Below are 23,367 nucleotides of genomic sequence, written 5' to 3'. Positions count from 1 at the left end.
TTGCACGCGTGCGTATCATTGCTGGGGGTGGGCGGATTTGGGGACTTCCCGCCAGGGGCGGGGTGGCTTCCTTCCCGCAGGCTGTAAGCCCCATGCCTGGTGGTGTCACTTGTCCCTGCGAGCCATGAACCGGCTCCGGGTTGCACGCCTCACGCCGTTGGAGCTTCTGCTGTCGCTGATGTCGCTGCTGCTCGGGACGCGGCCCCACGGTGAGCAGCTTCGTGAGTGGCTGGCTCGGGGTCACAGTTGTAGGGCATCGGGAACTGGGCGACAACAGTATGTAGCAGGACGGAAAGGGGCCCGGGACTCCCTCTGCGCCATCCCAGCACGTGCCAGGCCCTGCGCTCTGGTACTGCACTACCACTGTACCGGAGGATGGACGCATCCACAGACCAGCAAGTTCAGGCCCCGGGAACTTGACCACGGTCCTCCCGGCTCTCTGCGCCCCTGCAGGCAGTCCAGGCCCACTGCAGTGCTACAGCGTCGGTCCCCTGGGAATCCTGAACTGCTCCTGGGAACCTTCAGGCGACTTGGAGACTCCATCTGTGCTGTATCACCAGAGTCAGAAATAGTGAGTACCCTGGAGTGGTATAGGGGAAACTGAGGACGGAAAGTGGTTACTCAGATTTCAAGCGAATTTAGTTAAGAGAATCACCGCCCGCCCCTCAGTCCAGCTACTGGGAATTCAGTCCACACCCTCATGACCCTCAGGCTAGCCCACTCATTCACTTACCGCAGAACTCAGGTCTAGCCACTTTCCCTCTCTCAACCCCCACCCCCACAGTAATGACGACGCATGCCTGCCATGATTGATTCTGCCCATCAGCACGGTAGGCACATGGCAAAGAAAAACTGCTGAGCACTAGAAAGCAGGTTTAAATCTTTGTTGTACTACATCGGGCAGGTAACTTGAATTTCTGAGTAGTTTAGTTCACTCTAAGCAGCATGGTGATACACACCTGCAAACACAGCTCTTGGGAGATGGAGGCAAGAAGATCAGGAGTTCAAGAGCAACCTCGGCTTCACAACAAGTGTTGAGATCAGCCTGGGCTGTAAGAAACTGTCTCAAAAATAAATAAATAAATAAATAAATAAATAAATAAATAAATAAATGTCAGTGTAGCACTTGTAATCACAACAACAAAAGCTGGTTCTGGTATGGTTTAGGGTTCAGAGTCCAGGGGAGAGTGTGTCTGGAAACTTCATTTCAATTGCGCTAAGTAAAGGACAAAGAAAAAGCACTTTGGGAGGAGCCCTGGAGAACAGCATGTTTTCTGAGGCAGGGTCTTACCCTGTGAAGCTGGCTTCTAACAATCCTGCTTTCGTCTCCTGTGTGCTGGGATGACAGCTGTGAACTGTCGGGTGTGAACTGTCAGTCACCCGGCCCACTGTTGAGTTCTTTTAGAAGGTAGGTGTACCACATACATTTTAAAGAAGTAGAAGAACAGAGAGTTTAAGTCACTCTCCTCAGGTCACAGTGTTGACTTAAGAGCAAGGGATTCAGATCCCAAACAGAGCAGGGTGAGGCATGAAGTTGGTGCAGGGCCGGAAGTTTAGCCTGGGGCTTAGGCTGTGCCAACGTGCATCTCTTCCCAATCTCTCCTCACAGCCATCCCAATAGAGTCCGGGAGGTGAAGGTGCCTTCCAAACAGAGTTGGGTGACCATTCCCCGGGAACAGTTCACCATGGCTGACAAACTCCTCATCTGGAGGACACAAGAGGGACAGCCTCCGTGGTCCCCTGTCTTTGTGAACCTGGAGACCCAAAGTAATGAAGTGTGGGGGGGCATAGTGTAGGGAGCGTGGGAGGGTGGCTGAAGGCCTGAGCTCAGTGCACTCTGGCCTCCCATTTGCAGTGAAGCCAGACACCCCCCAGATCTTCTCTCAAGTGGATATTTCTGAGGAAGAAACCCTGGAGGCCACTGTGCAGTGGGCACCGCCCGTGTGGCCACTGCAGAAAGTTCTCATCTGTCAGTTCCGGTACAAGGAATACCAGGCTGAAGCATGGACCCAGGTGAGTGTCTGGGCTTCCTTCCTACTCTCTCTGCAGAGGATGGGACAGCATCCCAAATCCTACAGAGCACAGTCTCATTTGGTGCCTGTCACGGAGTCACCCCAAGTTCTGCATAGATGGCCTCACAGGCAACTTGGTTCATTTGTTGCTTATTTTTTGAGATAGAGTCTGGCTATGTAGCCAGGCTGGCCCAAAGCCTGCTATATTCTCCAGCTTTGTCTTCCTGAGCACCAGGATGGCGGGGTTTCGCTGCCATCCCTAAATTCTGCCCAAGTAGCTTTGGGGGATGGGTACAGTATGATCCCGGCTAGCCTGAAACTCACAGAGATCCACCTGACTCTGCCTCCCATGTTGGGATTAAAGGTGTGCAGTACCACACCTGGCCTGCATGGGTTTCCTAATCAGTTAAAATTTTGTCTCAAAAAAAGGAAATAAATAAAAGGACCAACGCGCAGGCGGGGCTGGGAGATCGCTCAGTAAACAGTACCTGACACACAAGCGTGTGGCCCCGCAGCCAGTGAAAGAGGCGGGCACGGTGGCACCATGTAACCTCAGCAGAGGCAGTCAGGCAGACCTCAGGACTGACCCACCCTCCAGTCTAACAAATGAGCGAACTCCAGAGTCCGGGAGACATTTGGCTGAGAAAATGAAGTGGAGGAAGAGGGAGATGACTCAGTGGGGAAAGGCAGTGGTCATGAACACTTTATGACCTCAATTAGATTTCAGAGACCCACACAAAGGTAGCTGGAGAGAACTTACTCTATAATTGTCCTCTGACCCCCTCCCCACGTATACAATATACACAATAATACACAATAATAAAGTTTAAAAAAATAAGATGTTGAGCAACAGAGGAAGACACAGCATCAACATCTGTACACACATACATCTGTAAACACACACACACACCCAAAGGCTTCATGTAACAATGATAGAGGTCCTGCCTAGCCTGGGTCAGAGCCAGGACCACAGCATTGGAAAAAGAAGAAAAAAAATCTTCTCAACAGAGGGCGGCCCCATCTGTTTCCCCAGCTGGAGCCCCAGCTGAAGACAGTTGGGCTGACTCCTGTTGAGATGCAGAACCTGGAACCTGGCACCTGCTACCAGGTGTCTGGCCGCTGCCAGGTGGAGAACGGATATCCATGGGGCGAGTGGAGTTCGCCCATGTCCTTCCTGACGCCATTCTTAGGTGAGGACAGCTCCATTTGTCTTGCACTTTTGGGCCTCAGCCCACCACAGTCCAGGCAGTCTTGTTCATCTAACTTCACCTGTCTTTTCTCATCCTCATCAGATCCTGAAGATGTGTGGGTATCGGGGACCGTCTGTGAAACTTCTGGCAAACGGGCAGCCCTGCTTGTCTGGAAGGTGAGCCTCATGTCCAAAGGGGCTTGGGAACTTATCAGCAGCAATGGCTTCCTCTGCTGCCCCCTGGAGGTTTGTTCTAGGATTGCAGAGCTCTCTTGAAGCGCTAGTTGTGCGAGCAGGGAGTTGGTGGGGTTTGCCTGTGGGGGATCTAAGGTGTGTTGGTTGGGACAGGCAGGAGAAAGAAGATATGAAGGTCTGGATTCAGGACATGATATCAGTGCAGTTTGGCAAGATGTAACACATGTACTAGACTCAGTGTCTATGTCCATAGCACGCTGCCGGGCTGCCCCTGCGCTGCCGTCAACAGGTAGAAGAGCCTATCCTAGTCTTCCTGATTCAAGGTGGCCCACACCTAGGATCCCACCTGCTCAAGAGATCGAGGCAGGAAGAAAGCACATTCAAGACCAGCCAGAGTGAGTTCAGGGCAACTTAGTCTGAACAAAAAGTTTTAAAGGGAGGCGCAGTGACAGAATACTTAGCAAGAGTGTATGAGGTTCCAGGCTCCACACTCAGCAGTGAAAAAATTCTGTTGAACATCTAATATCTGCTGGGCATGGCTGAACTCTACAAGGAATAAAACATACCATGACTCTTGAGCCACACAGCTAAATGTCATCCATTTAACTCCACATGCGTTTATTGTGCATGTGAACATGCAGATGTGTGTGGGTGCCTGCATGTGAATGTATGTATACACATATGCATGTACACATGCAGGTAAGTAAGTGTATTCACACATGTGTGCAAAGGCATATATGTTTGTATATGGTGTAAATGCATGTGTGTATACCATTTATACTTTCTAACTCACAGAGATCCACCTGCCTCTGTCTCTTAAGTGGTAGTATTGAAGGTGTTAAATATTGTGCCCTGCTAGAGTTTTCTGGAATCACTTAAATTATTACACATTCTCATCTTTGTACATTTCCACTGGGGAGGAAGTTACAAAGCCACAGGGGAGGGAGCCGGAGGTGTGCAGCAGGGCAGGAGCCCTTAATCAATGTTCCAAAGCTCTTAGGTCCTGCTGGAGTGCAGCCCAGATATAGAGCTTCCCTGGAGTGTCCGAGGTCGTGGACTCTAGCCACAGCACTGCATGAGCCAGATGTGATGGGGTGCAGCTGGAATCCCAATGGGAACCAAGGGGGCCATCCTTCAAGGCCATCCTTGCCTAGATATAAAATTTGAGGCCAGCCTTCTCTATGTGAGATGTATGCGTGCGTGTGCACTCATGGAGGTCAGAGGACAAGGGGGTGAAGCAAGCTTGAATGAAAGAACTCAGTCTCAGGAACCACGTAAAAAGCTGGATGTGGATCTGGAGAGATGGCTCAGCACTGGCTGCTCTTGAAGATGACCCAGACTCTGTTTCCAGAACACACATCTCAGCTCCACAGCTGTCTGTAGCTCCAGTTCCAGGGATCCAATGCCTTCTTTCTGGTCTCTGAGGAATTTTTTTTTTTGAGACTGGGTTGTTTGTTTTGAGACAGGGTTTCTCTGTATAGCTCTGGCTGTCTTGGAACTCAATCTGTAGACCAAAGTGGCCTTGAACTCAGAGATTCACCTGCTGGGATTAAAGGTGTGTGTCACCATGCCTGGCTAATGAATCTTGAAGTCATCATCATCATCATCATCATCTGGGTGTTTCGATGTACATCCTACCACTCCTCAGTAGGAGAGATGGAGACAGTATCACCTAGCTTTTAGGCCAACTAGTCTGCCAGCACAATGGCCGAAAGAGGAAGAGAGACCCCCACCATAAACAAGGTGGAAAGAGAAAACCAGCTACCGAAAAGTTGTCCTCTGACCTCCACAAGCGCGCGTGCGCACACACACATACACACACACACACTAAGATAAATGTATGTGGGGCTGGAAAGATGGCTCTGTGATTAGGAGAGAGTACATTAAGAGAATGTGAGTTTGATCCAAGCATCCACATCAGACAGCTTCCTACTGCTTGCAACTCTACTTCCAGGGAATCCTCTGGCTTCTTGGATACTGAAGTCATGTTCTCAGGCACACACATGTGCATGCACACACACACACACGTAAAATCTTGAAAAAGATCAATATTTGTGTATGTACATGTGTGTATTCACATGTGTTTAGGTGTGTGTACATGAGGAAGCCAGAGGCCCTGACCACATGTTTCTTGAGACATGCTTTCTCACTTTCCCTGGAGCTTTCTAACCAAGGTAGGCTTGCTGGCCAGTGAGTCACAGAGATCCACCTGTCTCCACTTCTACTGCACTGAGGTTCCAAGTATGCCATCGTGTCTGGCATTTAATACAAGTGCCGTGGATTGAACGCAGATCCTTAGGCTTGCTTACACAGCAAACACATTTCCAATTGAGCCACCTCCCCAGCTCTAGAATCAAGCTTGCAAACTCAAGTGCCAAGACCAGGTTGTTTGGTTTGGTTTGGTTGTTATTTAAATCTGGTCTGACCGCCACTCAAGCCAGGAACAGGGCAAAACAAGACATGGCCAATAGGTGCAGGATCAAAGCTGCCTTTATGTAAAGTTGGTATCTTGCTTGCTATAGATCTACTTTTGTTCCTTAAGACAGGGTTACACGTAGCCCAGGCTAGCTTCAAATTTGTGTCAACTTGTCCTGCCTCTGCCTGCTGGATACTGAGATTCTAGATATGGGCTAGCACACCAGGCTTCTCCTTAAACTTCACACCCACTGGGCCACCTCCTTTCCCTTCCCAGCCCTACTTTATAAAGCCCGGTAAACTTCTCCAAGACTCAGTGTCTACGTCCATAGCATGCTGCCGGGCTGCCTGACTTAACAGGTGTCTTGCCATCATTAATAGTAGGCAATCCACAAAATGGGGGTTCACTAACCACAACTTCTCCTCCCCTTCAGGACCCAAGACCTTGTGTGCAGGTGACTTACACAGTCTGGTTTGGGGCTGGAGATATTACTACAACTCAAGAAGAGGTCCTGTGCTGCAAGTCCCCTGTCCCTGCATGGATGGAGTGGGCTGTGGTCTCTCCTGGCAACAGCACCAGCTGGGTGCCTCCCACCAACCTGTCTCTGGTGTGCTTGGGTAAAGCGACATGGAGTTCTTCTGCCCAATACCTTGGGGGACAGGAGCTTCTCTGAATGAACATACAAGGTATTTCCTCCCACTTCCAGCTCCAGAACTTGCCCCCTGTGACGTGGGAGTGAGCAGTGCTGATGGGAGCCCAGGGATAAAGGTGACCTGGAAACAAGAGACCGGGAAACCGTTGGAGTATGTGGTGGACTGGGCTCAAGATGGTGACAGCCTGGACAAGCTCAGCTGGACCCGTCTCCCCCCTGGAAACCTCAGCACATTGTTACCAGGTTAGACCCTGAGACACCTGGGATCCCATGTGCTGTTGCTATAACAAAATACCCGGGGTTGGACACCTATAAATAAAGAGATTTGTGTAGCTTATAGTTTTAGAGGACCAAGAACACAAGGTGTTGCATCTGCTGACCTTAGTGGTCGCTTTCTGTCTATGGTGTTGTAGTGTGAATCTGTGCCAGAGGGAGATCACCTGCTGACACAGGAAGCCAGATAAGGCTCAAATCCCAAATCTTGGGATTCAAGGTGTGTGCCACCATACCTGACTCCTTATTCTTTCTCTCTCTCTCTCTCTCTCTCTCTCTCTCTCTCTCTCTCTCTCTCTCTCTCTTTTTCGAGACAGGGTTTTTCTGTGTAGCCCTGGCTGTCCTGGAACTCACTCTGTAGACCAGGCTGGCCTCAAAACTCAGAAATCCACCTGCCTCTGCCTCCCAATTGCTGGGATTAAAGGGGTGCGCCACCACTGCCCGGCTCTGTGTTATTTTTGAGACAGGGTCTCACTATGTATTTCTGTCTGTCCTAGAACTCACCCTATAAACTAGGCTGGCCTTGAATTCATAGATTCTGCTTCTGCTTCTTGAGGGCTGGTATTAAAGACATACTTTTTTTTTTTTTTTTTTTGGTTTTTCGAGACAGGGTTAAAGACATACTTCTTATTCATGTGTATGTGTGTGTGTGTGCGCACACTTGCAAATTTTGCCTGAATGTATGTACTGTGTACATTACCTTGTTACCAGGGACACCTGGAATCCCATCTACATGGAATAGCATGTAGCATGTAGCATGTAGAACCCAAAGAGGGCTCTAGATCCCCTGGACTGGAACTACAGTTTTAAAATGCTGTGTGGGTGCTGGGAACTGAATCTGTGTCCTGGAAGAGCAGCCAATGCTCTTAACCTCAGAGCCATCTCTCCAGCTCCTTAATCCTTTTACATTTTGAAAAAGTACAGCTTACCTGGCTGGATTAAAGGTGTGTGGTACTACACCCACAGAGCCCTGACATTATTTTATTTCCTGTTATTTTATTATTCTATCCTTTTCCCTTCCAGATGGAGGGGATGTCATGTATCGCAGGCTGGCCTTGAATTCACTAACCAAGCAAAGCTGACCTTGAAGTTCTGATTCTCCTGCCTCCATCCTTCAAGTGATGGGATTCCAGGATTGTACCACTATGTGCTTTTAATTAGCACTCAGGTGGCTGAGGTAGACATATCTCTGTGAGTTCAAGGCCAGCCAGGACCATATAGTATGATCTTGTATCAAAAATAAAATAAAGGTCTGGAGAGATGGCTCAGTGATCAGAGAACATATTGCTTTTTCTGAGGAAAAGCCATCTAGGGCTTCCTGCATGCTAGTCTGGAACTCTACCAGCTGAGCCACAACCTCGGGACAGGTGTTTAGTTCTTGGAGGCAGGGTCTCTGTGTAGCCCAGCCTCAGCCTCGCCTCTATAGGCACAAATCACTGCATACAACGGGATTTGTCTTTTCCTGTGCTGTTTACAGCTGCTTATCTGTCCATCCATTCTCACTGACTCTTTGTGGAGTAGCCTCCCCCAGGGGCCCAAATGACAAGTAGGCACTGCCCAGGGGTGGGTGGTGGGGAGAACCAGCTGTAAGTGTTCTCTTCGTCCTATTTCTCCCAGGGGAGTTCAAAGGAGGGGTCCCCTATCGAATTACAGTGACTGCAGTATACTCTGGAGGATTAGCTGCTGCACCCTCAGTTTGGGGATTCAGAGAGGAATTAGGTAAGATGGTGCAGGAGGATGGGGGCGTGGTGGGGCGCTCATGGAGCTGAAATAGATACTGACACTCTGGGTTTCTTCACAGTACCCCTTGCTGGGCCAGCAGTTTGGAGACTTCCAGATGACCCCCCAGGGACACCTGTTATAGCCTGGGGAGAAGTACCAAGACACCAGCTCAGAGGCCAGGCTACTCACTACACCTTCTGCATACAGAGCAGAGGCATCTTCACAGTCTGCAGGAACGGTGAGCTACATGCCTCCTCTTCCTCCCTCTATCCCCTAAGACCCACCTCTCATCCACCCTGCCCCTACATTCCCAGCTTCTGGGAACTCTATGTCACTGAGTTTCCAGAGGACAGTAACAATCTTGACAACCACTGAGATGGGCTTACAGATACAGTAAAGATGAAGGCTTCAGTCTGTACTCATCGACAGTGATGGACACCTGTCATATTTCACACCACTGAAAGACAAAGAGGACTACAGATGCTTAGATGGCTTTGTTTTTTTGATAAAAAAGAAAGCAAGGAAGGAAGGGAGAGAGGGAGGGAGGGAGGGAGAGAGGGAGGGAAAGAAGGAGGGAGAGAGGCAGTCCAGTTTCGAGCAAAGCCAAGGCTCAAATATACAAAGAATGTTCCCTGACTGTCAACAGGGGTTATAGGATTGCATGTGATTTTCCTTCTGAACCCCTTGAGACAGATTCCCGGAGCTGGGGAGAGGTTCAGCAGTTAAGAGCACTGACTGCTCTTACTGGGGTTTGGTTTCCAGCATCCACACAGCAGCTCATGGCCATCTGTACCTCCAGTCCCAGTAACTGAGAATGTCTTCTGTCCTCCATAGGCACTGAATGTATGTGGTACACAGGCAGACATTCAGGCAAAACACCCACACACATAAGAAACAATATAAAAGAATGTGGTTGGTTTGTTTGTTTAAGTACTGTTATTGGATGGTACCTCAGCATCGAGTTCCTGTCTAGAGTCCCCTGGCGTGGGGCTGGGGCATGGCGGGGCTGCAGTGTGGCTCCCCAGTAGAGCAAGTGTTCATTGTGTACAAGGTTTTGGGTTCCATCCCCATCAGTGAAGAAACAAAATCATTATTTCTTGTCCTCCCAACCATAAAAGTTCTCTGACCTTGTTACAAAATTCGACTCACAGCCTGTGAAATGACTCACCAGATTAATACTCCTGATGTTGAGTCAGAGGGCCTGAGTTCAGTCCCTGAACCCCACGTGGGGGAGGAGAGAACCAACTGCCACAAGCTGTCCTCGGACCTCCACACAATGCCATCATCACACATAGAGTAACAAAGTAAGGAAAACTGGCTCACCCTGGGGACATTCCAGCAACTTCAGCCTCTCCCCTTCCAGCTTACCAAATCCTGCTCACACAGCGGGTTTGCTACACTTTACTGTTTTGTTTGTTTGTTGAGACAGGCTCTCAACCTGACCTGGAAATTGCATTCTGAGGAGCCAGAAGGATAGGCACAGGCTTCTGTGCCATTGCCTGCTTCCTTCCCGTGCTTTCTATCCCCCCTCTTCAGGGCTAGGGGTCAAACTCAGGGTCTTGTGCACTGGAGGCAAGCACTCAGGGCAGCTCAGAGGCAGACTTTCCAAGGTTCAGAGAGATAGACAAATGAGATAACGTCCAATCAGAATGCCGAGTGGTGATTAGAGCTGTGTACAAAATGGGGTTCCATTTAAATTGAGGGTGGGGGTTCAGAAAATTTATTAAGGAAGTGACAACTGAATAACATTGACAGTAGATGGGGTGGGAGGGATATGGAATGGCTCACCAAGTGAAGCCCCTCCCACAAAGCACAAGACCCCTATGGTGGAATGAGTGATGAGAATGGGTGCCCTCTGACCTCGGCGTGTGTGTCATGGCATGCCTATGGGGCAGCCCCCTGAAAATCATTAAATGCCACATAAGTAAATAAAGATGACCAGGACAGAGCTGTGTGGAAAGTTGCAGAGAGGAAAGAGCATGTGCAAAGGCCCTGGGGCATGATTTCACTGCTTGCCCCAACTTCTTTGGTTTTATCTTTCAGTGAGCAGTCAAACCCAGACTGCCACTCTGCCCAACCTTCACTCGGGTTCCTTCAAGCTGTGGGTGACGGTGTCCACCGTTGCAGGACAGGGCCCGCCTGGTCCCAACCTTTCACTTCACCTACCAGGTATGAGCTGGGGAAGGAGAGATGCCTGCCCATTTCCTGCTAGGGGTGCCTTGAAGTCTTAACATGGGCTTCAGTGGTGGATAAGCTCCTGATGGAGAGGATTAGGATGGAACGCAGGACCACACCCCAGGTCTGCTTCTGCTAAATGCCATTGCAGTAATCAACACTGTATGTCTAAAACAGCTGCACTCCCAACCCTGGCTTTGCCTGTCAGCACATCCCTGTGCCCTAAGTCTCACCCCTTCTTCATGATAGTTAGACCCTCTGCCTCACCCACTGAAAAGCCCAGTCTTTCTTCAGGATAGCCATACCTTCGACCCCATCCACTCAAAAGTCCCTCCCATTCACAGACCCCTTGTTCAAGATGGTTGTCTACTTAGTGCCAACTATTCTCCTTATCCACAGATAATAGAATCAGGTGGAAAGCTCTGCCCTGGGTTCTGTCCCTGTGGGGTTTGCTTCTGATAGGCTGTGGGCTGAGCCTGGCCAGTACCAGGTAAGGCTTCCAGACATGGGCTTTGGCAGCTAGGCCTTGCCTGGGTGGCCTCGGGGCTCAGAAAGTTCATGGATTCTAGCAATATGTTTGCTACCAGGTGCTTACAGGCCAGGTGCTTACACCGGCGACACAAGTTGCTTCCCCAGTGGATCTGGGAGAGAGTTCCTGATCCTGCCAACAGCAATTCTGGGCAACCTTATATCAAGGTGAGAAAATGGCACCCCTGGGAGCACCACTCTCCAACTGGGAGCACCACTCTCCAACTGGAGGATGCTGGGGCAAGTGGGAGGGGAGGAGCACTGAGTTTCAAGCTTCCATCTCCCCAGGAGGTGAGCCTGCCCCAGCCACCCAAGGACGGACCCATCCTGGAGGTGGAGGAAGTGGAGCTACAGCCTGTTGTGGAGTCCCCTAAAGCCTCTGCCCCGATTTACTCTGGGTATGAGAAACACTTCCTGCCCACACCAGAGGAGCTGGGCCTTCTGAGGCCTCCCGCCCCCAGGATCTAGCCTGATCTGCTAGATCTCCAGCTAGGGGCTGTACTCCTATCTTGGGCTAGACGTTTTTGTATTTTTAGATTTTTGAGACAGGATCTCACTATGGCTGGCCTGGAACTTGATATAACAACCAGGCTGGCCTGGAACTCACCAAGACTCACTTGGTTCTGCCTTCCAAGGACTGAGAAGAAATGAGTGTGTTGCCTCCTGCCCAACCAGCTTTTACTTTCCTTGCCTCTGGGTCTTGGGCATCTGTTTGTTACTGCAGAAGAATCAATGCGCTCACAGCCTCAACCCCATCGTTGTTATTTCCTCCTTGTGTCACAGGCTTGCTAGGTAGCCAAGGCTGGCCTTGAACTTGTGATCCTCCCTGCTGCAGCATCCCCAGAGCTGGGATTACAGGTGTGCGTCACCTCATCGAGTCATAACTTTTCATTCTAGCAAGAATAACTACCAGGCAGGCTATGGGGTGGTGACTCGAAAGACACATTCAAGGGCCTGAAGTGGTTAAAAGCCCGTGTTTTCTTGCAGTAGACCTAAGTTTGGTTCCCTGCCCTTGCAACGGACACACGTTCAGTTTTCAGCACCCACAGGGCAGCTCAGAATCACCTGTAACTCCAGGTCCAAGGAATCCAATGCCCTCTTCTGGCTTCTGTGAGCCCTGCACACACGTGGTTACTTATGCACCAACAAAACACTCACACGCATAAAATAAAAATAAACAAATAAATAAATAAAAATTAATAAATAAATCTTTTTTTCTTAAAGCCAGAGTGCCTTAACATTTAATTTTCAAGTATAAAGGCTTCATTGCAGAAGGGAGTCAGGGCCACAGGCAGTGGGCAGGGAATCTAAAAGCCCAGGTGTAAGAAAGCACAGGGCCCTCTGGCTCCTGGGTGCCACTACCAGTCCTGTGGTACCCTGTCTATGCCTGGGACCTTCTGCTGGGTGCCAGGCAGCGAGGTAGCTGTGAGAGGAGGAGTGGGGTGCTGGCGGCAGGCGTAGGCTCACATGACCACACAACACTGGCACGTCTTCTGCTTGGGACCACTAGCTTCTTTGGCCTCAGCCAGTTCAAGCTGCTGGGCAGGGGCATATGTAGGTGCAGGGTGGTCGCCAGGGTTAGTGCTGGACACTTCCTGATGGAGCAGTGGCTGGCTTTCCACAGGCTGCTCCGGGGCTGGGGTCTCAGCTAGGAGCGGGGTAGCATCCCCTGGGGGACCCTCATGCTCAGTACAGGGCTCAGGCTTACTGGCTGCCCCTTCTACCAGGCCTTCTTGCTTCTCCGGTTCTTCCAGTCCTTGCTCCTCTGACCTGGGCTCCTCCTGGACACAAACAGTGGCTCCAGGCGGGCTGGCATCCTCGGCCTGGAACTCTGCTCCATCGTTGGCTTTGCCTTGCTCTTCTGGACTCACATCATCCTTGGCGCCTGAGGTCTTGTCCACCTCAGATGGCTCGATGCCATCTGCCTCCCTGTCCAATAGTTTCTTACTTCCTTCAGTTTCTTCATCCAATGAGCCCTCACCTCCTGTCTCCTCATCCAATAGTTTCTTGGTTCCTTTAGTTTCATCCAATGAACTCTTATCTCCTATCTCTCCATCCAATAGTATCTCAGTTGTTTTTGATTCTCTGTCCAATGAGTCCTCACCATCTTTCTCCTGGTCCAATGGCATCTCACTTCCTTTTCTCTCTGTCTCCAGTGAGCCCTCTGGCTTTTTTTCTGCCACCAATGGCTTTTCAGTGGTGGCCGGCTCCTCCTCATCTCCCTTTTCTACTTCCAACGACTCTTCATCTTTCGTCGTTTTCACCTCCCACTTTTCCTCATCTGTTGCTATCTCTGCTGGAAAGGGGCCCTCACTGTCTTTTCTCTCTACCTTTTCTGCCTCGTTTTCCTCTCTTCCCTGGGTCGCATCTGGCAGCACAGCTGCACCATCCTCCCTCTCTGCCCTGAGCTTTTCTGCCCTTCCCTTCTCTTCTATACCCTCCACTTTCTCTACTTCTCTCTTCTCCACCTCCCAGGACGCTTCACCTCCTCTGGGCTGTACTCCAATCAAAGCCTCAGGTTCTCCTGCAGACCCCGCCCCTTGCGGTGCTTCCAAACCCTCCATCAAAATCTCCTCCCAGTCTTCGCTGAGGGCCACTCTCTCCACCCAAATGAAGGACCCCTCCTCTACTCCAGGACCTCCCTGCCCAACACCCTCAAGACTATCTCTGGAAGCACCTTCTTTTCTGCAAGTTTCAGCCTCAAATTGCTCCTGGAGTCTCCTGGAACTGGTGTGCGTGGCCTCTGCATCCCTGGCTGACTCCCCTGTGACATCAAGATCCCTGCCTCCCAGCCCCTCCCAGACCACTTCCACTACACCCTTGCCCTCCTTCACCCAAGTGGGGAGCTCAGGGCTGCTGGTGCCCTGCCTGGCCCCAATGGCCTCCAGAACCACTTCTTCCACCTTAGCCTCCAGCTCCACATCTGTGGGGCCTGTGGCACTGTTCTCAGTGGCTCTAAGCCCAGCCCAAACCACCTCCACTGCACCATCTCCTTTGGCCTTAGTGACACTCGACACCCCTAGACTCAGCTGCTCTGGGAGAGGGCTGTGCCCAGGGCAGGGGCCATTGGCTTCTGAAGATGTCCCTATAGCTTCAGTGGATGGCCTCGAGGCTGGTAGAACCCCAATCGACTCCTCTCTGGGATCAGAAGGAGACTCGGGGGACATGCCCACTGGAGCATCTGGCAGGGAAGTTCGCTTGTCCACATCGGTGGGGGCTGGGGAAATCAAGGGAGGACAGGACAGGGAGGTCAGGATGATGGGGGGATAACCGGACCCTTACCCCAGAGTCTTTTGAGTCACGTGACCTGGTGGTGACTGTACCCCAGGCCTTGGGGACTCCGATGCTTACCGGTAGGAGCTGCTTCCATGGCAGGCTGAGAGAGAGGACGGGGACCCTGCAAGGAGAATAGAGACAAGGTCAAAATTGGTCCCAGGTTGTACTTCCCAGGTATGTTTGTGCTCCACCCGCTTAAACAGTTTATCATGTTAATGCTTGCATGGACAGCTTCTGAGGTGACTATAAAGGATTTGGGGGAAGGATGGAAATCTTGGGATGGAACCCAAGGCCTGGGCCACACTAGGCTAGTGCAATATTGCTGCTGAGCCACACCCTCAACCTGTAAAGACCTGATGCAATCAGACTTTAAGTTCCAATGGGAGGAGGTAAGTAATAGACATAACAACAAATAAATAAGCCGCGTTTGCAAATAGTAAGGGGAGAGAACGAAGCGGTGAAAAGGAAGAAGCCCAGAGAGGTCTAGGGCGAGGAGGTTTTCCCCTACAGACTGAGATGGGCGTGGCTTCAGGAGGCGTGCTGAGTTGGGTGTGCCCTGTCCAGAGTGCTGAGTTGGAGACCATTGTTCGAGGCTAAGGCTACAGTACTGGCCAGGTGAGCCAGACGCTAAAGGGAATAATAGAAGAGAGACAATGTGACCAGCGTGGAGTGAAGGAAAGAAGTGAAGAAAGACGATGGGGCAGCTGCACACACCTGTATTCACACACCTGCATGCACACTAAGTCCCTTTGTGATCAAGGCTTGGTGGTAGGAACCTGTAATCCTACCACTAGGAAAGCTGGAGCAGGGAGATCACGAGTTCAAGGTCGTGGGCTTCGAGATTGGGTTAATTGTTTTCAATTATAATCTCACTGGCCCTTCCAAAGGCACTTCTGAGTTGGTATTCCTATTTTAGGGATGAGCAAACTAAGATCTAGACAAGACAACCAACTTGCACAGAACACAGAGCAAAGTAACAGTGAGTGGGTTTGCCTACATACCAAGGCAGAGGCTGCGTTTTGAGAGAGCACATTTCCGCTGTGTCCTGTTCTAACCCTGCTGACCACAGCCCCCTCCTCTCCACCTCTTTCAGGCCCTGCTCACCTCTCTGCGCCAGGCGGGCCTGCCAGCAGGTCTGTGTTGAGCACCTGTGGACGCACTTTGCAACAGCTGTAGCTGTGACTGGAGTCTGAGGGAGAAAGGAGGCTGCTGGAAGCCGGTCTGGACCAAACCTGCTCCATTTCTTAGGGCTGCTAAAGGCTGGGGCATGGCTCAAAATCAGGGATTCTCAACTCACGAAAACAAACTGTCTTCCAGGTTGCGAATTCGAGCCTGGGCCTGTCCCTCAGGCGACTGTGGGTCCTTGGTGGCGGGGTCCTCCGGCCGCTCTGGCCCTTCAGCTGCCCCGTCCATGAGCCAACGTTCTCGGAGAGATTTCCTCTGGGTATGGAACGAGAGTCCGGGACTAGCCACAGGAAGCCTACCTCCCCACCCATTGCTTGCAACCACCCAGAGGGCGCATCCATCAGGATGGGAGACATGTCCATATCTCGTCCCCCAACACCATGCCAGCATACAGCCTTCCCAAGCAGAGGCATGCAACCATTATCCTTCCAGCCTGCCCAGTCGACTGGCTGTGCTAGGTTCGGAAAGACCTCTCAATGTGCCCCTCCCCACCCCAACGTTGGCCTAAGGTTCCTCTCATCACCACCAAACTGGGATGAAGCTAGCCACCATCCTCCACCCCCCATACTCTTCCAGAGTGGGACAGTTGTCTCCATGGCTACCTTTCGCCTGCCTCCTCTCCATCTCCCTCTTCCCAAATTAGTCAGAGGTTCCTATTGTCTTTCAGCCAGACTCACACAGACACCCCACTTCACTTCCCCGGACTGGATAGGAGCCCCCAACCTTGAGCCGTTCCACGCGGAGTTTTTCCTCCTCCAGCTCGCGACGCGCGGCGCCGATCTCCTCCTGCAGCCGCCGCTTCTCCTGCGCACACACGACCCAGAGCTGCGGGAGAGCCCAGTGCCGCCCTCCGCCCGCCTCCTCGGGGCTCCCGGGACTCCCGGGGCGTCCTCCCGCGGGCGGGGGCTGTAGAGCGCTGACTCAGCAGCGAGAGGGGCGGGGCGGGGCAGGACCAGGCGGCCGCGCCCTCATGCTGCGGAAGCCAGGCCCACGCCCAATGGTGGTCCGCAAATGGGGGCGTGGAGGCGGGGCCTAGAGATGGGGACTAGGGTTTTGCACTTCTAAGATGGAAAGGAGAATGGCCAGGCAAGGTGAACGCGTTTGGTAACCCCAAGACTCAGTAGGACGATCTCCATGAGTTCCAGGCCAGCTTGGACTAGAAAGGGAGTAGCCAATTAGAGGCTACTTTGGGCTACAGAAACCCTGCTGGGAAAAAAATCGTTAAAAAAGAGTGGGGGGAGGGGTTCAGGGATGTGTGGGTCTAGATAAAGAGAAGGTGCTAGCAAGATGGAGTCCAAAATGGGGGTGCAGAAGTAGACATCCAGAGAGATTCAGGCATATATAGAGGTAACTCAGAGATAGGGTACAAAGATGTGCAGTAAATCAGGGCGCAGGTTGTGTTGAAAGACATGACCTTCCAAGTTGATTGTGCAGAGTACCCAAGAGCGCTGCTTAAAGTTGAGGTGCTGAAGAGAGATCAGAAAAAATGGGAATGGAGAGGTGGAGAAGTTAGAAAAGTGGGCTACAAAAGAAAGGGTTAGAAAAAGGAGGTTACAACAGGTGATCCGAGACTTAGGAAACAGGGGCAATTCAGAGTCGAGGTACAGAAGTGGCTACAGAAAGGTGGGTTGCTAAGAGGTGACACCTGACATGGAGTGCCAAAAGAGGAGGTGCAGACCGTGGAAGCCAGAGAAATGGAGCACAAAGTGGGGGGGGGGGATAAGAGGGGCAGGTGCAGAGTGGTGGAGTCAGGGTTCAGAGGTGAGGTCTAGAAATGGGTTCTAGAAAGGTTCCGAAGTGTGGGGTGTAGAAATATAGAATGCAAAGCATGTTTGGAGAATAGAGATGCATAGTGGTAGTCAGAAATATGGAGTGCAAAGATGAAGGTGCCGAGAGCTGAGGTCCTCCGGAAGTAGGCTAGTGAGGAATGGGGTGCAGAGAGGGCAGTCAGAGAAACGGGAGCAGAGGTAAGAGGCACACAGGTAAACAAGAGTAATGGAGGAGAGAGGGGGCCAGAAGGACAGTCTCACAAGGGTTCCCTCAGGGAGAACTCCAAGGGTGGGGTACAAGAAACAGAGATCTGAGAAGTAGGGAGCTTGGGTTGCACTGTTCTCCACCAGTGTTTCTGGGTGTGCCAAATGGCACCTTCTGTTCAGCCAGTGACAGAGACCAACACGGGAGCAGCCTGAGGGGTGCCCCGGACAAGATGGAACTCGGTTCTTCACAGAGCCATACTCACGTCCTATGGGGTAAACATTCTCTACCCAGATGGGGCAGGCCACAAAGAAGCCTTAAGAACATCTGGGGATTCTCAGGGCTCTGGGAATGTAACACTTACAGCGATGACCTCCAGCCGCTGCCGATAGAGGGCGCTCTCCGCCATGACCCTGGAAGGAGAGCACATGGACTGAGAGTGTTTTCCCGGGACCCCATCCCTCAGCAGGCAGGCTCCTAAGTGTCTCTTCTAACTCAGAACACTGGGCTGCCAAGAGAGAACCCAGTGCTTTGCCTCTGTTTTCCCCTCTCCATCAGGGAAGAACCTAGAGTCTGGAGAGAGAAAAAGGAGAGTCCATGACGCATGTCTTTCTTAGCCTCGGTCTCATCTGTGAAATGGGCAGGGATAGCTTGACCCCAATTGAGTAATTCCTGCACTTAGTACAACTTATACTTAATTACAAGAACTATCTTTACAGACTCCCACAAATCCTGCCAGGCTCCAAATATGGTGTATGGGTAGTGCATATTCTCTCTGAACCTCTATCATCTACTCTATAGTCCAGAGCCCTAGGGTGTGGGGTATGAAGGAATGTGCGGGAGAGAAGTAACCATTAAACCATCACCATGGTAACTCCAGGGCTGTCTCTTTTTTACTTGTCTACCCCCTTCCTGCTGGGGACAAAGGTCAGTGGGCCACCCTGCCTAGTTGTGGACTTAGAGCTTCAAGAAGGGTGATTGGAGGTTTAAGGTTTAACCTGATATTTCTCCACCATTGTCTTAACTGAATTCTGTCAGCATCCCTGCTTCCCAGCTCCAGGGAGAGGGAACTGGGGACTCTGGATCTTCAGTTAGGGGACAGGTATTGTCAAAATAACATGATGACTGACCACTGAGCAACAGTTGTGGGGCTGTGCTAACCCCACATCTGTCAATGGTCAGAAAGGGATATCTACCTGCCTGTCATCCTCCACGCCAGACATGGTGGGCACTGAGATCTTTAAGTGTTTATTAATTTAAATCCTAACTTGGGGGAGAGAATCCCAGTAACATTGTCCAAGTTCCAGCTGTCTCCTTTCAGATCCTCCCGACACACCCTGAAGGCATAACAGTGCTATTTATAGGGCTTTAAGTGCCCTGCAAGGCTTCCGCTGGGCCACAAGCCACCTCTGCTCAGGCCCCACCCCTCACCATTTGCTGGCTGCAGTCCACTCTTGCATCTGACATTCCTGCTCAGAACAGACCTGGCCAAAGTAGCCACAAGCCACGTGCCGGTCAGGCTTAGACATGCCCTATCTGTAGAAACATTTTATCTTCCTTGTGATCCTAGAAGGCAAACAGTACTAATGTTCCTGTTTTCCTGAGGGGAAACTGAGGTTCTGAGGAATAGCAAATAGACTTGTCCGAGGGACTGGAGAGGTGGCTCCGTGAGCAGATGCCCAGAACAAACTGAAAGATGGCTCTATCCTCCCAGCTCTGCAGCAGCAAACAAGAGCCTGTCTCAAACAAGTTGAGAGTCAGAAACCACACAGGGCTGTCCTCTGTCCACACTAACACATACACACACACTTGTACTCTCACACCCTTGCACACACTCTAGCATGTACATACACTCTTAACACTCATACATCCACACACACACAAACATGCGCACACATACTTATACCCTCACACCTTTGCAAACACTCTCATATGACACACACACTCACAGAGGACACACACACCACACGTACTCACACACTCTCATACACACACACACACACACACACTTACACTCATACACATACACATGCATGCACCCACACCTCTCATATGTACACACATACATTCACAAAAGACATACAAACGCCGGGCGTGGTGGCGCACGCCTTTAATCCCAGCACTCGGGAGGCTGAGGCAGGCGGATTTCTGAGTTCAAGGCCAGCCTGGTCTACAAAGTGAGTTCCAGGACAGCCAGGGCTATACAGAGAAACCCTGTCTCGAAAAACCAAAAAAAAAAAAAAAAAAAAAAAAAAAAAAAAAAAAAAAGACATACAAACATGCAACCACACACTCTTATATACACACAGTTACATCCATAGAACACACACATCTACCCACACACATTTACACTCACAGTTATCACTCTTCTACACATTCACTCACACACTCACACACAAATGCATTCACACACACACACACACACACACACACACACACACAGCATGAGATTGTCTGAAGTCAGGAGGGTGAATGAGGACACGAAGGGCTTCTCCCTCAGTGCTGGCAACACACAGTGCAGGGTTCCGGGGCTCTAAGGACCTTCGTTTGGATATACACAGGAGGCCAGAGACCCTCCTAGAGGAGGGGATTTCGACTAGGGCAAGGGCTGAAGGTTGCCTGACAGATGTCCCTAGGGAAGTCTAGACTCCTGTTCATCACTCTGTCCTTGGGGGAGGGCTGAAGTCCCCCTCAGCTGTCCCACTCCTAAGATGCTATCTCCCTAACTCTTCCTTGGGGCGGGGGGAGGATCGGGTTCCCATTGCTAAGCAACCAGGTTTGTACTTGGTGAATAATGCAATGGAGGGCACAGAAGAGTAAAGGACAGAATTGGGGTCCCTACTGGAGGGAAGTCCTCTTTCTAGAAGTTTCTATAATCGCTTGGAGCCCCTCTACCCATCATTCCCTACTAAGGATGGATAATCCCATACTAGGCAAAAGCTGGCGACTGAACCAAACCTCTCTCACTTTGAAGGAGCCTCGGCTAAGGCGAGCTCCCCACACCTGCATCCACGTTGCTCATCTCTAACTCCAAGGTCGTGTCTCAGCCATAATCGAGTTGCTACTGACAAGGAGTGGAGGGGTGGCCATTGTCGCCTAAGACTTTGCCAATCTTTGGAGGTTGGGGCGCGCCTTTCTCCCTGGAATCTCTAGCATTTCCTCGCTGCATTCTTGAGAGGGTTGGTGACCAGGATTACACTTGGATGCACATTCTTGGATCCTGATACCCTTTGTCCCCAAATTCTGCATTAGGCCTAGCTCTCTGGAGGCTTGGCTCTGAATGGGTCCCAGGTTTGGCCACCACCTCCCCTTGTGCTCCCCTCGGCTCCTTAGGAAAGGCCAACTGGGGCTCTTAGGCCAGGCCGGTGCCCCCCACCCCAGCCTTTCCACCCCGCCCTCCCGCCCCCACCCCAGACACTTACGTGGGTGTGGCCGGGGACAAAACCGAGGTCTGCAGAGCCATCACTGCCCAGCAGAGGTGTGAGCCAAAGGCCCCAGACTGGGCCCTGGTTGATGGGAGGGGGCTGTGGGGCGGAGCAGGAGAGCAGGTCCGGCTGGTTTGGGCGGGAGGCGCGGCCCGGTTGGGGCTGGGGCAGTTCTGGGGAGCGCTATCAACTTCTCAGGATGAATTATTTACCAGCCTCCGGCCTCCACGCTGCGCTAGGCTGCCTCCCAGTTTATATGCACGCAGTCACGCCGGTGCTCCAGCAGGTGGGGGACAGCAGCCAAGCACTGACCCGCGGCCGCCGGGGAACGCGCGCCTGCGTTGGGCACTCACACAGGAAAGTTTTAGTAAAAGGCCAGAGTCATTGGCTCTCCCTTCTAGGACCTTGGAGCATGCTGTAGGGAGAGCTCTCTGACTAGGCTTTCGGAGACCATGGCAACCAAGAAGCCCAGGATGTGGGTCACTGTGGACAATTTGCCTCAGGTTTCAAGGCTTCAGTTTGCCCCACCGTGAAATGGGAGAATAACTTCAATTGGCCTGCAGGTCAGAAGACCCCGTTGTGCTATTTAATGTTTAGGGGTGGGGGTAGAAATAAACGATAGGGAAATGGCCTCCAATTCACTGCCGAGGATGTCTTTCCTTTGAACTCTATGTCATTACAGACCTCCACAACCAGACCAGGTTTGATCTTCGTCTTGAAAGAGACCAGCCCTTGTCTGTCTCGGCTAGGTGCTTCAGAGGACTTTGCTCTGAGCAAGGACCCCTTCCCCCACCACACCGAGTGATAAACTTACCCACATCTAGGCCTCTCCTCTCCTGACTGCTTCAGGGCTCCATGGGCCACTTTTGGCATGTAAAGTTGAGTGTCTCTCCTGGAAGCACAGGCTCCACCATGCTGGATTGGGGCTGTCCTCAAGGGCTGGAATGGCCTATGTTCCACAGTCTAGTACAGACTCTTAAGAATCTAAAGGTTTGCCTGGCGGTGGTGGCTCATGCCTTTGATCCCAGCACTTGGGAGGCAGAGGCAGGTGGATATCTGAGTTCCAGGCCAGCCTGGTCCACAGAGTGAGTTCCAGGACAGTTAAGGCTATACAAAGAAACCCTGTCTCAACAAAAACAAAGCATATATATATATATATATATATGAAGGTTTAATTGAACCTGAGTCAGGTAGGTCACCTGACTTGGAATCCCACTTCCAGGAAGGTTCAGGTAGGAGAATGGCAAGGTCAAGCCTCCCTTCGGTTACAAAATGAGCTAAAAACCAGCCTAGAAAACTTAGTAATAAATTGTCTAGAACTAAGTGGGTGGGGAATGGGGTGTTGGACATGTGGTTTTGTGGTAGAGAGCTTGCTTGGCATACATAAGGCCCTAGATTCAATCCCTAGAACGGGGGTGGGGGGGGGAGTTGAATTTAAGCTTCTAGATTATTCTAAAAACATATTTCTACAACAAGAGGACATATATGTGTGCAAATATGAATACATATTTGTATGTGTGCTGGGGTTGAACCTGATAGGCAGGTCCTCAGCACTGAGCCACACCCCTGCCCTGTTTAATGTCTATACCCACGTGTCCTAGTCCTGTGCACACGGACGCAATTGCTGGTGTCAGTCACCACCGTATTTGCTGAGATAGGGCCTCTCATTGAACCAGAGGCGTCCCCACTTGGCTAGCTTACTGGCCAATAAGGCTCGGGAACACACCTGCCTCTGTCTTCACAGTGCTGGGGGAGAGACGGGAGCTCCCTCAGACTTTTTTCCGTGGGTGCTGGGGAGCCAAACCCAGGCCCTCATGCTTATACAGCAGGAACTCTGGACTAAGGTATCATTCCAGAGGCTTTGAATTTTTTTTTTAAAAGATTTATTTATTTATTATTATATGTAAGTACACTGTAGCTATCTTCAGACACACCAGAAGAGGGCGTCAGATCTCATTACGGATGGTTGTGAGCCACCATGTGGTCGCTGGGATTTGAACTCTGGACCTTCGGAAGAGCAGTCGGGTGCTCTTACCCACTGAGCCATCTCACCAGCCCTGAATTTTTTTTTTTTTTAACAGCATTTCCCATTTGTGGCAGGTAGCACATGCCCAGTGACAGGCAGCTCTTGCTCCTATCTGGATCAAGAGCATCTCCAACACTCCAGAAGGAAGCTGGGGTCTCATGGCAGTCACACTTGGGCAGCTGCCACCCCTGGCAAACACCCTCCTGTAGCTGTGTGTAGGGCTTGCCCTCTCCTTCTCTCTCTCTCTCTCTCTCTCTCTCACACACACACACAAACACACACACACACACACACACACACACACACACACACACGAGGC

At 51.2% G+C, this 23,367-nt stretch overlaps 2 protein-coding genes across 2 annotated transcripts; one reads left to right on the top strand and one right to left on the bottom strand.

Moving 5' to 3' along the window:
- Positions 1-89: 89 nt before the first annotated feature.
- Positions 90-12,389, top strand: Il27ra (interleukin 27 receptor subunit alpha). The gene is made up of 14 exons (XM_021170621.1): positions 90-209; positions 454-571; positions 1,610-1,767; positions 1,856-2,013; positions 3,046-3,202; positions 3,305-3,378; positions 6,246-6,429; positions 6,519-6,707; positions 8,355-8,456; positions 8,539-8,697; positions 10,503-10,628; positions 11,034-11,124; positions 11,222-11,330; positions 11,451-12,389. The coding sequence occupies exons 1-14, from the start codon at positions 125-127 to the stop codon at positions 11,628-11,630; spliced, it is 1,890 nt and encodes a 629-aa protein (XP_021026280.1). The 5' UTR covers positions 90-124; the 3' UTR covers positions 11,631-12,389.
- Palm3 (paralemmin 3) lies at positions 12,380-21,128 on the bottom strand. Its single transcript, XM_021170619.2, has 7 exons — positions 21,020-21,128; positions 17,962-18,010; positions 16,347-16,427; positions 15,736-15,878; positions 15,543-15,627; positions 14,514-14,559; positions 12,380-14,379 (listed from the first exon to the last, which is right to left on the bottom strand). Exons 1-7 carry the CDS (start codon positions 21,058-21,060, stop codon positions 12,626-12,628), a joined length of 2,199 nt encoding a protein of 732 aa, XP_021026278.1. The 5' UTR covers positions 21,061-21,128; the 3' UTR covers positions 12,380-12,625.
- Between the last annotated feature and the right edge of the window lie 2,239 nt (positions 21,129-23,367).

The sequence above is a fragment of the Mus caroli genome, chromosome 8 (genome assembly GCF_900094665.2).
Source record: "Mus caroli chromosome 8, CAROLI_EIJ_v1.1, whole genome shotgun sequence".
Lineage (NCBI taxonomy): Eukaryota > Metazoa > Chordata > Mammalia > Rodentia > Muridae > Mus > Mus caroli.
Note: the sequence above shows the minus strand (reverse complement) of the source record. Positions and strands in the feature narration are given on the sequence as shown.

What these genes read in the sequence shown, in the direction of transcription:
- Il27ra (XM_021170621.1), top strand. Translation starts at nt 125, where the DNA reads ATGAACCGGCTCCGGGTTGCACGCCTCACGCCGTTGGAGCTTCTGCTG. An exon ending in TATCACCAGAGTCAGAAATA is followed by an intron (nt 572 to 1,609) that starts GTGAGTACCCTG and finishes CTCTCCTCACAG; the next exon opens with CCATCCCAATAGAGTCCGGG. An exon ending in CAGCCCTGCTTGTCTGGAAG is followed by an intron (nt 3,379 to 6,245) that starts GTGAGCCTCATG and finishes CCTCCCCTTCAG; the next exon opens with GACCCAAGACCTTGTGTGCA.
- Palm3 (XM_021170619.2), bottom strand. Translation starts at nt 21,060, where the DNA reads ATGGCTCTGCAGACCTCGGTTTTGTCCCCGGCCACACCCAC. An exon ending in TTGTCCCCGGCCACACCCAC is followed by an intron (nt 18,011 to 21,019) that starts GTAAGTGTCTGG and finishes CTCTCCTTCCAG; the next exon opens with GGTCATGGCGGAGAGCGCCC. An exon ending in TCCGCGTGGAACGGCTCAAG is followed by an intron (nt 15,879 to 16,346) that starts GTTGGGGGCTCC and finishes TTCCATACCCAG; the next exon opens with AGGAAATCTCTCCGAGAACG.